The following is a 15,105-nucleotide window of genomic DNA, read 5'->3' as shown; positions in this document are numbered from 1 at the left end:
TAGGACAACTTCAAGGAAAACTAAAAAAAGGAAGGTAATATTGAATTGGCCTTTTGAAGAATAGAAAAGTGTTAGCTAAGCAGAGAAGGATCCAGAAGGTTATTCCACACATAGCACAATAAAGCAAAGTCTTCGAGTTAGGGAAACACATGTTCTGCATGGGTATAACTGTGAAAAAGCATAGGCTATAATTGGGGGAATGGTTGCTAAAAGGTTGAAATGGAAGTTGTATGTACCAATTAGGGAGTGTGGAGTTTATCTTAGCCACAGCAGTGACTCACTTCAGCTGGAGAGGTAGGGGATCAAATTAAATGTTATGAAAGTCTAACAGTGAATTGAAGCAGAGTGAGTTTCCATTTACTAAGGCAGCAGAGTGAATTGTAGTAGCAGAAATTGGAGATAACTGGAGGTGTTGCGGTAGAGATTTTGAGTGCCTGAACAAGGTGAGAATATGAAAGTAAGGGTGGGTGGGATGGTAACACCTGAAAAGAAAATTCAGTAGGACTAATGGACTAATTACTTGGACATATGGGGAGAGAGAAGCATCAATAATAATATCAGTAGCTAAAAATGTACTGAATGCCTACCATGAACCACTTATTGTGTGGTTTTCTTGTAGTAACCCATTTCTCTTTATAACTCCAAGGGGTAGAAGCTGTTAAATTACCCATCTTACAGGCAAGGAAACTGAGGCATGAAATTTATCTCTTTTAGATGTTCCTAGTTGAAATATAAATGCCATGAATTGAAATGAATAAAAGAAAAGGAACATTTGTGGCCAGAAAGAGACAATTAATGTACTTGCTACGACTTTCCAGGCCCTTTTCTATGGAGTACCTGTACTTCCCTTCATCCTGCCTGATACCTTCCAGTTTCCGATGTGGGGAGAAAGTCAGTAACTTCTTAACTAAGAAACTGCCTGTTGGTAATAGGCTGGAGAAAGATTATAGTATTCTCTTTCATAAAAACTCAGCTTATGTTTCTGATAGCTATTTTTTACTGTATGAATTTGTTGACTTTATTATTCAGTAAGTTGCTTATTTCTTTTTATTGGACTGTTATTTTTCAACTGAGCATATAGGGTGCTTTTATCAGTAACAGCAGCCCTTTTTTCACAGTACTTTGAATACTCTGCTCAACATGAAATTCGGCATAACATCCAGAAGGAATTATGTCTCCATGCTGCGCAAGGTCCTGTTCAGCTGAAGGCGTGTACCTACAAAGGTCACAAGACAGCTGCCACTGGAGAACAGATATGGGAGATCCAAAAGGTACCTCAGTGCAATTAATGCACCCTTTTATGTAATTATTATTTTGAAAAGCTCTAATTGCTTTTCTGGGAAAATACATGAAACAGTGTGTTAATATTATCCATCAGAATTTCTCAGCTTTTGTGACTTTGTTACTGTGTGTCTCCCCATGAGATAAAAGAGAATATGAGTTAAATACTACTAGGAACAAAATAATTGGAAATTAGTTAAAGCATGGTTTATGCAGACCAACACTACTGTGAGTTAATAATAATTGTTGCCCAGCCCTGGCTGGATGGCTCATTCGGTTAGAGCAGGGGTCTCAAACTCAACTCAGCATGTGGGCCGCAGAGCAAGATCACAGCCTTCCGCGGGCCGCACTAGGTCTACAGAAGGCAACTGTTATGCAACACTTTTCTCACTGCAGTTGAAAACAAAAAAAAAAAAATCAGTACAACAAGCACAATCGTACATGCAGTTTACTCAGTGTCACAAAACGACCAGAAACTGTAGTTCGCATCACAACTGCTGTTAACTAAGCTAATATCTAGCTAGGATGCTAGAGAAATGAAAAATACAAGTAGGCCCCTAGGGTTACTTAATTTTTTCCAAAATATTTTGAACTTCGTGGATTAGTTGCGGGCTGCACAAAATTGTTCAGCGGGCTGCGAGTTTGAGACCCCTGGGTTAGAGCATCATCCCTAAGCACAGAGTCTGCCAGTTTGATCCCCGGTCAGGGCACACACCAGAGCAGATCAATGTACCTCTATTTCTCCCTCTCCCTTTCTCCCCCATTCTCTCCTTCTCCCTTCTTCCTCTCTCTGAAATCAATAAGGAAAAATTTTAAAATAATAATTGTTGCCCGTGTTTGTTTTTTTTAAAGTTTCTTATAATGCTCCTTGTAATAGGCATATTTTTTTCTTGGCAGAGAGACATGAAAATCATTATTTTTTCTTAAAGTGCTTAATTTTTTCCTCCTGTTTTACTTTTTTTTTTTTTTTTTTGGTGAATCTATAACAGAGAAGTCATAAACATTATTTTCTGTTTTTAAAAACATAGGGCTTAGTTGGAACCTAGTAATTCTCATCTGAAAGTTGATTTGTGCAATACAAGAACACTATAAAACAGATTTTTATGACTTACATTTTTTAATGACTTGCATTTTAAAAAAGAGCCTGTCACTGATAGATATAATCTTATTTGAAAACTTGATTGAGACCTTGCTTTATGTACCTTTTCATTTATGTAATACCTTCTGTAGTGGCATAAATGGTGTTGTTTATACCAGAAACCAACAAGATTTTATCAGACATAGTTGATCTTAGAAAAGGTAAGTTAAGAATGATGTATATTTGATGTGCAGGTCTCCCATTAACTTCTATGAGATCATAAAGTAGTTTTTGCATTTATCAGTTAACTGAATCTTGAAACTTATTGTCTGTTGTGTTTCTTTTTATTCTAGGATCAACTTCTTTATAATCCATTCTTCAAAATGTGCCTTTCAGCAAATGGAGAGCATCCAAGCTTAGTGTCATGCAATCTATCAGATCCACTTCAAAAATGGATTTTTAGCCACAATGATTAAGTGTTCCTTCAAATTAAGGAGTTGAAAAGGAGATATTTTTTTTCTCATAAAACTGTGACTAGGCATACACTGTAGTTTTGAAAATTATGCAAAAGCAGCTAATTGTAACTTATTCCAAATGCATTTTTCTTATTTATATCTTACAATGTTTCTGTAGCATTCATTGCCACAGAAATCCCTTGTTTCCATTTCAAAGCACAATAACTAATAATACCAAAGACTATTTTGAAATGTTCAGATGTAAAGGAAGAGATGTTTACAGTATGAAGAAAATAATTTTCTAAGTAAAGTGATGTTTGTGTGTTTTGTACACTTGAGGATATGCATAACTACATTCACACACTCACAACTTAAAATATTTCTTCTACTTTTGGGGGGAGGGAGAAAGATTTGATACTGTATTTTTTTAACTACATAGAAATGGATCAATGAAGGTCAAACATTGACCTTTGTATACAAACCAGGAAATTTTTATAGATCTAGAATTTATTACATGAAAATGCAGGTAAACGTATTTTTTACTTTTATTTACTTTCTGTCACATGTTTCCTTAAATATGGAATTTAATGAATAAGCAGAAGACTATTTTTAACACTTTAATTTCTTGGAAAATTTTAAAATATTTTTCATTCTGAAGCCCACTTACTTGAAGCACTTAAGTCTTTCTTAAAAGACCTTTATAAGTAACAATACAGTGTGTTTTCCAAAAGCAATTAAAAAGACTTTATAACTTACTATTTGTGGAAAAGGTGACTTTTTCCTTTCTGCTGGTCTTTAATCTTACCAAAATTCACAAATCTTGGACGTTTGTGAAATTGAATTTTAAATGCAGAGTACTTGACTCATTTAATAAAGCTAAATTTTGTTACTGATTTAGTTCAATTTGTTACTATTCAATTATTAGATTGTCTTTGTAATAAATTTTTTTCACCAAAAAACCTTATTTCTCTCTATGTGGAAAACACAATAAAATAAATCCTTACAGTTGTAATTATTGGATTTAAGTATTTTTCTCTTTTGGATAAAATATATACTTGATAATATGTGAGGAAAACATGGATTTTTATATCCTGAATTTGTAAGCACTGTTTGTAGAGCCATCAGGTATTTCTTAAAGAAAAAAATATTAGATACTCATGGCATAAAGAAATGGAGAATGGAAAAGATTCTACATTAGATGTTTAGAAAATTTTGTGTTAATTTTTTGGTAATTTTTCTTGAGCATCTAATAGAGTAATTTTTTTTTAAATATTATGCAAAATTAAGGAGATACAGCACTTTTTTCTTTTTGGCCATTTTATATATAGATCTCTTGTATTCTTATTTAGAAGTGGAGTATTCTTGACTTTATATTTTAAACCTGACAGAAATTCAGCTGTACAGAAGAAAAATTTTAAACTATTGGTCCCATCTTCTCATTATTTGTAACTTTGAAATTGCATCTTTAAAAATTCACATTTTTAAGTTTATTACAATGCCTACTTTTGTTTCAATTCAAGTAACATTTATTGTGTGTCTAACTTGTCTACCTTTGTGACAAGTTATGGTAGACAGAGTAAGACTTCCATTCCTTTGAGCTTAGATCTTACAGAGCAGAAAGAAAGACAATTTTAAAATGGATAATGAGTGACATTATGATGTGATATTTTATGATGCAGATTACAGCTCATTATTCACATTTGCTATTTCTTTAATAAGTAAAGATATTTATTATTATAACATATTAATATGTATTGTGAAATACACACTAGTACCTACTAACTGAGAGTTTGTTGCTCTAGAACAGTGATTTGCAACTGGTATGCGCAAGAATTTTTAAAAAGTGCAATACCTGAATATTTAGTCAGGGGTACTGACCTCTTTTCCCTTAGATCAGGGATTGGGAAACTTTTTGGCTGAGAGAGCCATGAACGCTACATATTTTAAAATGTAATTCCATGAGAGCCATACAATGACCCATGTACATTATGCATTATCCAATAAAAATTTGGTGTTGTCTCAGAGGACAGCTGTGATTGGCTCCAGCCACCCGCAACCATGAACATGAGCAGTAGGAAATGAATGGATTGTAATACATGAGAATGTTTTATATTTTTAACGTTATTTTTTTTTATTAAAGACTTGTCTGTGAGCCAGATACAGCCATCAAAAAAGCCACATCTGGTTCCTGACCCCTGCCTTAGATTGTCAAATAAAAAAATGACAACCGCCAACACAGCAATTGTTGCCTGATGTGAATGAATCAAAATTATACCTATCTTGGCCCTGGCCGGTTGGCTCAGTGGTAGAGCGTCGGCCTGGCGTGCAGGAGTCCTGGGTTCAATTCCCAGCCAGGGCACAGAGGAGAAGCACCCATCTGCTTCTCCACCCCTCCCCCCCTCCTTCCTCTCTGTCTCTCTCTTCCCCTCCCGCAGCCAAGGCTTCATTGGAGCAAAGTTGGCCCGGGCGCTGAGAATGGCTCTGTGGCCTCTGCCTCAGGCGCTAGAATGGCTCTGGTTGCAACGAGTAACGCCCCAGATGGGCAGAGCATTGCCCCCTGGTGGGCATGCCGGGTGGATCCCAGTCGGACGCATGCAGGAGTCTGCCTGACTGCCTCCCCGTTTTCAGCTTCGGAAAAATACAGAAAAAGAAAAAAAAATTATTTCTATCTTATCAGATCAGCAAAAATATATTTTTTGGGTGTGTCATAGAATTTTAGTTTGTTTTGGGGTGCCATGAGATTAAAAAGGTTGAAAAATCACTGCTCTAGGGTGAACAGCCAGGAGCAAATATCACTCTTAGAATTTCTTATCTCATAATACAAAACAAAATAAAACAAAACAAATTCTCAGAGACATTTTATAAATAAACTTAAATAAAGCATATTTATATATAACCCCCCCCACAAATCTGAGTGCCCTCTGTGTATTGGTCACATGTTGTCGTATCAAGAGCCATCCAAAATTTGTTTAAGTAGGTTGATTGTATTATGGCTTTGTTAAATTCATTCAAAGGGGAGAGTTCTTACCTGATTTGGGGCCTTAGGCTGTTGCTCAAGTGCCATTTAACTCATTTCACTAGGGATTTGTCCTTCAGGGTTGGGTAGTACCTTTTAAAAGTCTATGTTTTGAAACAATGCTAATAGAAAGTTTTGAAGCCTGGCTGACATCTTGAGATAGTTTAATATACTTAAGTGTAAAATTGTGAAACTCTTACTTAATTTGAAGCTATCATGGCAAATGCTGTAGAAGACCTGACATGTTGCCTTTTTTTCCAGAGGATCGAGTCCCAAGAACTCAAGATTGTAACCTATATTAACAAATCCCCTAGGGCTAACCTGATGGGGGCACTCACTGGAAACTGGGATACGACCACACAACCATAGGACAGAGGAGACAATATACTCAAATTGCTCATTACGACAGCCAGTGATGATACCTTTTAAATTGCTATATTACCAGAGAATTGGCCTTGCTGTTGCTAGACAATTTAATTAAATACTTTGTAGACCATGAATATATTAGAGCAAAGGGTAAGGCAGCTGCTGTTTTGGAGAAAACAAGGTTGAATACGTTGGAAAAACTAGAAAAATGTGAAATTCTTTTTTAAAATACGACTAAGTTATACATGGAAGGAGAATTATAAAAGATAGGGAAACAGAAACCTAGGAGTAGTCTGTGCTCAAATTGATTCACAACAGGCTTTAAAGAAAGCAAAATGAAGTTCTTCAGATGATGCACTTTTAGTGTGGTTCATGCAGAAAACATGTTGCACAGTTCCCATAAACCAATTCGTACATAAAAGCCTTTGGCCTCACCATGAAATATTTTTGAAAATTAATATACATACAAAGGTAGGATTGTGTGTGTATTTGATATATATGTCTTCATTTTTATTGCTTTCTATTTTAAATCCCCTTTTCAATGATCACTGAACTATCATCTCAATTGTGTTGAAGAAGGATTTTCTCCCCCACACATATATAGTCATTATTGCTCTCTAATTGTCAGCAACTCTAGTTTTCAAAATATTTAGGTAATATTTTTTGTTTCTGTGATTATAGTAGGCAACAGGAACTAACAGTACATAAAATGGCCCCTATATTCAAGAATTTTGCAGTCTAGTAATGTCATCGCTGAAGTATAATGATGCTATTTTGTATAAGTACCGCGCGCTAACCGATTGCGCCACTGGAGCTCCGAATGATGCTATTTTGGAGAGAAACAGTCCATGATGGAGTCAGCACCTTCAGCTTCTGGTGCGTTCATTGCCTGGGGCTAGAGGGGAAAACAGAGGAACCCTTCAACTACAGTAACGCTTCTCAAACTTGATTGTGCACACCTGGGGAATCTGATTAAAATTCAGATTCTAATTCATATATTCTGATACAGATCTTTGATTCTGTATTTCTAATAAGTTCTTAGATGATGTCTAGACTGCCCATTAAACCAATAACCAACGTTCTTTGATACTACCATGCCATTTTAATCATGCATCACATCCCTGATTACCTCAGGAACCACCACAAGCCAATACTCTATTGTCCATTACTGCCATTATGGTTCCCTGGGAACTCCTATATCATTTGTTTATCCTCAAGTTGATCAATTTCTCTACCAAATCCCCAATCTTCTTCCACCTTCTACTTCTGTTCTTTTATCAGAATATTTCCTTGTATCAACAACCTGGTCTCTGAAAGTCCTATTCGTCATCTTGTCTTAACAGAAACTGGACTTAGGTCTAAGGCACCACTTTCTGTTTCATTGAGGGTTATTGTTTCTGTGTCCTAGCATTTCACTTGCACTGTAAGGTGGGATTTGGAGTATATGTGTTCATCAAAAATGCCCCATGAAGCCAATGCTATGTATAGATAAATTATCCTCCATCCCTTCTTGCTGCTATCAGCTATGAATCTATAGGTTATTTATTTATTTATTTATTTATTTATTTATTTCTCTTTCATTCATTTATTTATTTTTGTGACAGAGATAAGAGTCAGAGAGGGACAGATACGGGCAGACAGACAAGAAGGGAGAGAGATGAGAAGCATCAGTTCAGCACCTTAGTTCTTCATTGATTGCTTTCTCATATATGCCCTGGGGGGGGCTACAGCAGACTGAATAACCCCTTGCTCAAGCCAGCGACCTTGGGTCCAAGCTGATGAGCCTTGCTCAAACCAGATGAGCCCATGCTCAAGCTGGTGACCTCAGGGTCTCGAACCTGGGTCCTCTGCATCCCAGTTTGATGCTCTATCCACTGCGCCACCTCCTGGTCTGGCTATAGGTAATTTCTTTCAATTAATTTTATTTATTGAATAGTACTTTAATTCTTATTTGACTTTCTTTATACCCCTACCTCAGTCATCTTTCTCTACCTCTTTGAGATCTCCAAACCATTGATACTGTTCCTTATTCACTATCTCCTCTAGTCTTTGTCTCCTTATCCAAAATGATTTAAATATTCCATCATTACAATAATTTTCTATCATGCTTGATTTACCTGTTCTTTTCTCCAGCATGCTTACCTGAAAATCTTCAGACCCTGAATTAACCAAAATATTTGAAGAATATTTGTATACTCTACCTCTGCCCTCAAACAGTTGTCCTGGGATGACGTCTTCATCATTGTTTGGAGGTATCCTTTTACACACCTCTCTCTCATGCTGCTTTTCTAGTCTCATAGATTCTATGTCTTGCTCTTTCTTGGTTTACTTCCTCTTTTTGCAATACACCATGCAATAACTTTGGGGGAAGGGTTCAGGATTTATATATCTTTGAGATCTTTACAGCTAAAAGTACCTTTCTTTTACCCTCACATGTAATAGGTTAGCTGAGTGAATTTCTTAGTGGGGAATCATTTTTATTATTATTTGAAGGTATTTTTCTGTTTTCTTCTACATTCCAGTACTGAAAAGCCCAATGCATTTTTTTAATCTTGATCTTTTGTTAGTAATCTTACTTTTTCTCCTTTTTGTCCCAGTGTTCTGAAACTTCATGGTGAATATTATTACTATATATTTTGCTGTGATATTGAAATGTACATCTTTCGATTCAAAGAAATTTTCCAAATATTTCTTAATTTTATCTCATATTCTCATTTCTTCCTGGAATTGGTATTATATAAGACTCCCTAATATGCTGATACTCTAATACATTTGGAAGAATGCTTTTCTCACCTATATTCTACCTCTTTGCCTAGTCTATTTTCTAGGAGATACTCCTGAGGAGGCATTTTACGATGAAGGCTTCTAAACTTTGTATTGAGTTTTGTTTTGTTTTTTTGTATGCCATTCTGTGAATTTATGAATGATGTTTTTCTTTTATCTTTTTTTTTATTTTCAAGATAAATATGTTATATTTAAAACATACCTATGCCCTTTTTTTACAAAAGCCTCTAAGACTTTTGAGAATACAGTTATATCAATAGATTTTTAATTTTATTTAGAAAATGAACTTTAACAAGGTGACATTGATCAGTAAGATTACATAAATTTTAGGTAAACATTTCTGTAGCATTTGAATTGTTGATTATGTTGTATACCCATCACCCAAAGTCAAATTATTTTCTTTTATTTAATTTATTGTGTTTACATAGATTCTAGTGTTCATGCGATTGCATCCCCCTCCCCCATATCCCCTCAACATCTCCCTTACCCCCTCTCAACAGCTTCCTCCCCCCTTCCCTTCAGGTTTAATTCCGCTCCTTAGTTCACATTGTTCCTTGGATTCCTCAAATGAGTGAGGTCATATGTTATTTTTCTTTCTCTTTCTGGCTTATTTCACTTAAAATAATAGTTTCCAGGTCCTTCTATGTTGTTGCAAAAGGTAATATTTCCTTCTTTTTTGTGGCCCCATAGTATTCCATTGTATATATATATATATACCACTGCTTTTTAATCCACTCGTCCACTGACGGACACTTGGGCTGTTTCCAGACCTTTGCTATTGTGAACAATCCTGTCATAAACATGGGGGTGCATTTCTTTTTTTGAATCAGTGATATGGTGTTCTTAGGATATATTCCTAAAAGTGGGATGGCTGGGTCTTCCATTTTTAATTTTATGAGGAATCTCCATACTGTTTTACACAGTGGCTGCACCAGTCTGCATTCCCACCAGCAGTGCAGGAGGGTTCCCCTTTCTCAACATCCTCACCAGCACCTACTGTGTGCTGTTTTGTTAATGAGCATTCTGACAGGTATGAGGTGGTATCTCATTGTGGTTTTAATTTGCATTTCTCTAATGATAGTGATGTTGAACATTTTTTCATCTATTGGCCATCTGTATGTCCTCTTTGGAGAAGTGTTGATTCATTTTTTTTGTCCATTTTTTAATTGGATTGTTTGTCTTTCTGGTGTTGAGTTTTACAAGTTATTTATAAATTTTGGTTATTAACCCCTTATAAGAGTTATTATCAAATATGTTCTCCCATTGTGTAGTTTGTCTTTTTATTTTGTTAATGGTGTCTTTAGCTGTGCAAAAGCTTTTAAGTTTGATATAGTCCATTTCACTTGCCCGTGGAGATTAATCAGCAAATATATTGCTGTGAGAGATGTCAGAGAGCTTACTGCCTATGTTTTCTTTTAAGGTGATTATGGTTTCATGACTTACATTTAAGTCTTTTATCCATTTTGAGTTTATTTTTGTGAATAGTGTATGTTGGTGGTCTAATTTCATTTTTTTGCAGGTAGCTGTCCAATTTATCCAACACTATTTATTAAAGAGACTGTCTTTACTCCATTGTATGCTCTCACCTCCTTTGTCAAATATCAATTTTCCATAAAGGTGTGGGTTTATTTCTGGGTTCTCTATTCTGTTCCATTGATCTATATGCCTGTTCTTCTGCCAGTACCAAACTGTTTTGAGTACAGTGGCCTTGTAGTATAATTTGATATCAGGAAGTGTGATACCTCCCATTTTATTCTTCTTTTTCAAGATTGCTGAGACTATTCGTTTTCTTTTTTGGTTCCATATAAGTGTTTGGATTATTTGTTCTATATCTTTGAACTATGTCATTGGTATTTTAATTAGTATTGCATTGAATTTAAAAATTGCTTTGGGTAATATAGACATTTTAATGATGTTTATTCTTCCTAACCATGAGCATGGTATATACTTACACTTGTTTGTATCTTCCTTGATTTCTTTTATCAATATTTTGTAATTTTCCGAGTACAAGTCTTTAAACTCCTTGGTTAAATTTACTCCTATGTACTTTTTTTGTTGTTGTTGCAATAGTGAAGGGGATGGTTTCCTTAATTTCTTTTTTGGACAGTTCATTGTTGGTATATAAAAATGCCTCTGATTTCTGTGTATTAATTTTATACTCTGCCACCTTGCTGAATTCATTTATCAGGTCCAGTAGTTTTTTGACTGACACTTTAAAGTTTTCTATATACCTGTACAGTACCATATCATCTGCAAGTAATAATAGTTTTACTTCTTCTTTTCCAATTTGGATGCCTTTTATTTCTTCTTCTTGTCTGATTACTGTAGCTAAGACTTCTAGTACTATGTTGAATAAGAGTGGTGCAAGAGTGCACTCCTGTCTTGTTCCTAATCTTAGGGGGATTGCTTTTAATTTTTGCCCATTAATTATGATGTTAGCTGTGGGTTTTTCCATAGATGGCCTTTATCATGTTGAGGTATGTTCCCTGTATTCCCACTCTGCTGAGAGTTTTGATCATAAATGGGTGCTAGATTTTATCAAATGCTTTTTCTGCATCTATTGAAATTATCATGTGCTTTTTCCCCTTCCTTTTGTTTATGTGATGAATCACATTGATTGATCTATGAATATTGTACCATCCTTGCCTCCCTGAATAAATCCCACTTGATTGTGATGTATGATTTTTTTTTCATGTATTGCTGGATCCGGTTTGCTAATATTTTGTTGAGGATTTTAGCATCTAAATTCATCAAGGAAATTGACCTATAATTTTCTTTCTTTGTGTTGTCTTTGCCTGGTTTTGGAATCAGAATTATGCTCACCTCATAAAAGGAGCTTGGAAGTCTTCCTTCCTCTTGAATTTTTTGAAATAGCTTGAGAAGGATAGGAGGTAGTTCTTCTTTGAATCTTTGGTAGAATTCACCAGTGAAGCTATCTGGCCCTGGGCTTTTGCTTGTTGGGAGTTTTTGATAACTGTTTTGATCGCATTTGTTGTAATCGGTCTGTTTAGGTTTTCTGATTCTTCCAGGTTGATTTTTGAAGGATTTTATGTTTCAAGGAATTTGTGTTTCTCACTGTGCCTCTTAGATTACTCTCTCTTCCTGCTACTTCGGTCCTCTCATCTCTCCCCGTCCCCCAGAGTCCAGGGTGAGTGGTTGTGAAAGAGGTTTTCTGCGCGGTGCCTTTAAGAAGAATCCTGGGTCTGAGAAATCTCTCTCTTTCTCACAAACAGTATCCTGGCTTATTTTGCAGCTAAATACTGTCCATATACCTCTTCTAGTCTCTGGGGCTGCAAGCTGGGGCTTTGGTCCCGGGGCCCAGGACCCTCCCCTCTCCACTAAACTCACTTCTTGCCACGTGAGTCCCTCCGGGCTGCCATTTTCACCCAGGTATTTGGCAGCCCTCTCTGTGTTTCCGCTTTTCCTACCAGTCTCAGTGTGGCTTCTTCCCAAAGTCAAATCATTTTCTGTCACCTTATAATTATTTGTCTTTTATCTTTCTAGGAATATTAATGGTAGTTGTTTTTTTTTTAATAAGTTTTTATCTACTGTATAGATACCTATTTGTTTTACTCTGTATTTAATAATGGATACTTTTTTCTAATGTCTGGTAATTCTTTATTGTCTTCCACAGAGGAACACTGAACACTTATTGGGAAGCTCTGTAGTGTGGAGAGGGCTTGTTGACTGTGGTCTTTCCTGTAGGATGATCTGATTGTGGCGCTTGTACTGGGAAACAAACTGCCTTCTTAGATCCTCAGAGAAGAGTGTTCCAGTCACCTTCCTTGAGGTTGTAAACCAAACTGCTATTGGGAGAAAAGGCTGAGAATATGTTTAAAAGTATAAGACTCCTTCTTCAACTATTCTTCATGTTCCCTGTTCTAGAGACCTTCTCTGTTTTACCCTTTTCAGTGAGTGAATCTCTAGGCATCTTGGGTGTGAGAGAGAATCTAGGGGTCTGTTGGGTAAACAGACTTTTAGCCAATCCTCCATTTTCTCCCTCAATCCAAAGGCACCTAGTCCTACCTGTTCTTGATATTTTTAGTGGCTGTGTAGTGTAAAATGGACCACTGCCCACTTTCTTTACCATTAGTATTGGGTTAACCTTCCTCTATTCTGTTGACACTCGTTACTAATTGATTTACTTTACAAATTCCAAAATACTGTCATTGAATCTCTCCTACTGTTTCTCCCTGTGAATTTATGAATTTTTCTCCACACTAATACTGTCATTTACATGCGATTTTGGAACAGACCAGCAGAAAATGAGGGTAAAATCTGGTATTCTTAATGGAAAACCTCCATTCATTATGATTTTCAATCTATCTTCTGTCACTAACAACTCCCAAGTCGCCAAATTCAACATCCCTTTTTCTTTCCTTTTATATCTAAGCTCTGAAGCATTTGAAATAGTTGACTAAACCTTATTTAAATTTTTTAAAGCTTTCTCCTTATGGGCTTCTATGACATTACAAGCTTCTGTGTCTAGTCCAGCTGCTCATCTCCAAACCTTCATATCGTACATGGAGTAAGATGATCTTTTAACTAATTTTTCTGATTTTTGGTCATTTCTCTAGCTGATTTTTTTTTACAACAACTAAAGTTAGATTTATAAATAAAAAACACACTACTCCCTTGCTTTTGTCATCTTCCATAGGCTTCCAGTTGTTTTTAGAATGAAATCCATGCTTCTGGCTACAGCCTAGAAGGTGACCAGCCTTTTTCTCTTGTCTCATCTGTGATCACTTTTCTCTGGTTCACTCTGCTCCATGCACAGTAGTTGTCTTTTCTGTTTGTCTCACGTCAAGCTTGTTCTTGCTTAAGAACCTATGTTTTCTTTGTCTTCTGTCTTCCTGACCTGAGGCATGTTTCAGGTCTCAGCTCAATAACATTCTCAAAAAAGACCACCCCTTTGCAAACTGATGCAATTAGTACTGCATTACCATGTTTATTCTCTTTATTACATTTACCTGAAAGTAATGTTTTAAGTGTGAAATAGCCTCTGCCTCCATTAAAATGTCAACTCATGAAGGCAAGGCAAAAACAATGAAATGCATGTCACATTACAATTTAGGTATTTCAGTACCATTTACATAAAACAACTGAATTTTTTTTTCAAGAATTCTTATTAAAACACAGAATGAGTACTAACTGGGAAAGGCTACAGGCATAGAAATAGAGGATAAAGAGAGGAGAATAAACAATACAAAAGTAAGATATTTCATGTACTGATGAAATAGATCCAAATTTTAAAAAACAATCTTGATAAGAAAAATTATGAGTCTATATTTCTTCAAAAATATTTTACATAGCCTGACTAGGCAGTGGCACAGTGGATAGAGAATCAGACTGGGTTGCGGAGGACCCAGGTTCGAAACCCCAAGGTCTCCAGGTTGAACGCAGGCTCATCTGGTTTGAGCAAAGCTCACCATCTTGGACCTAAGGTCGCTGGCTCAAGCAAGGGGTTACTCAGTCTGCTGAAGGCACACAGTTAAGGCACATATGAGAAAGCAATCAATGAACAACTAAGGTGTTGCAACAAAAAACTGATGATTGATGCTTGTCATCTCTCTTCGTTCCTGTCTGTCTGTCCCTATCTATCCCTCTCTCTGACTCTCTCTGTCTCTGTAAAAAAAAAAAGAAAAATATTTTACATAGAGCATAGATTTATTATAGAATACTTTAGTACAAAAATCTTGTTCTAAAATACTTTAGAACAAGAAGATAAATGCTATTAATAATTCACATAGCAAGCAGCAAAGCCATGAAACTAATTACTTGAAGAATTTATGTAGATAGAAATTTTGAGTATATACAAAGTAGACTCAGTGAAATGGATGGTTGATTAATTCACAATTGTTAAGGAAAAAGAAGATATTTAGTATGTCGCCAAACTCTTTGAGTGATAGAAGGTGAGAACATCTCCCCGAATATGTTCCTAGAGTACTACATTGGTCATGACAGAATATTTTTTGAATGTTGGTTATTAGAGTATTTGCTTCTATGATATTTTTCACACAGACTCTCTCTCACACAATACTAATACAGCCATTTAAAACCAGCTCTTCAATATTGATATAGTACCAACATCCAATTCCTTCCAAAGACCTCATTCAAGTATCCAA

General features: G+C 35.8%; 1 protein-coding gene across 3 annotated transcripts in view; it reads left to right on the top strand.

Annotated features, from left to right (window-relative positions):
- GALNT3 (polypeptide N-acetylgalactosaminyltransferase 3) overlaps positions 1–2,852 on the top strand; it is a 57,600-nt gene extending 54,748 nt beyond the window's left edge. For all 3 annotated transcript variants that reach the window (XM_066345260.1, XM_066345261.1, XM_066345262.1), the window contains exons 10-11: positions 1,119–1,271; positions 2,713–2,852. In XM_066345260.1, the coding sequence (XP_066201357.1) occupies positions 1,119–1,271; positions 2,713–2,835 (276 nt within the window). In that variant the 3' untranslated portion in view covers positions 2,836–2,852. The remainder of the gene's footprint in view (positions 1–1,118; positions 1,272–2,712) is intronic.
- The last annotated feature ends 12,253 nt before the right edge of the window (positions 2,853–15,105 follow it).

The sequence above is a fragment of the Saccopteryx leptura genome, chromosome 7, assembly GCF_036850995.1.
Source record: "Saccopteryx leptura isolate mSacLep1 chromosome 7, mSacLep1_pri_phased_curated, whole genome shotgun sequence".
Taxonomy (NCBI): domain Eukaryota; kingdom Metazoa; phylum Chordata; class Mammalia; order Chiroptera; family Emballonuridae; genus Saccopteryx; species Saccopteryx leptura.
This window is presented reverse-complemented; position numbering and strand designations above follow the sequence as displayed.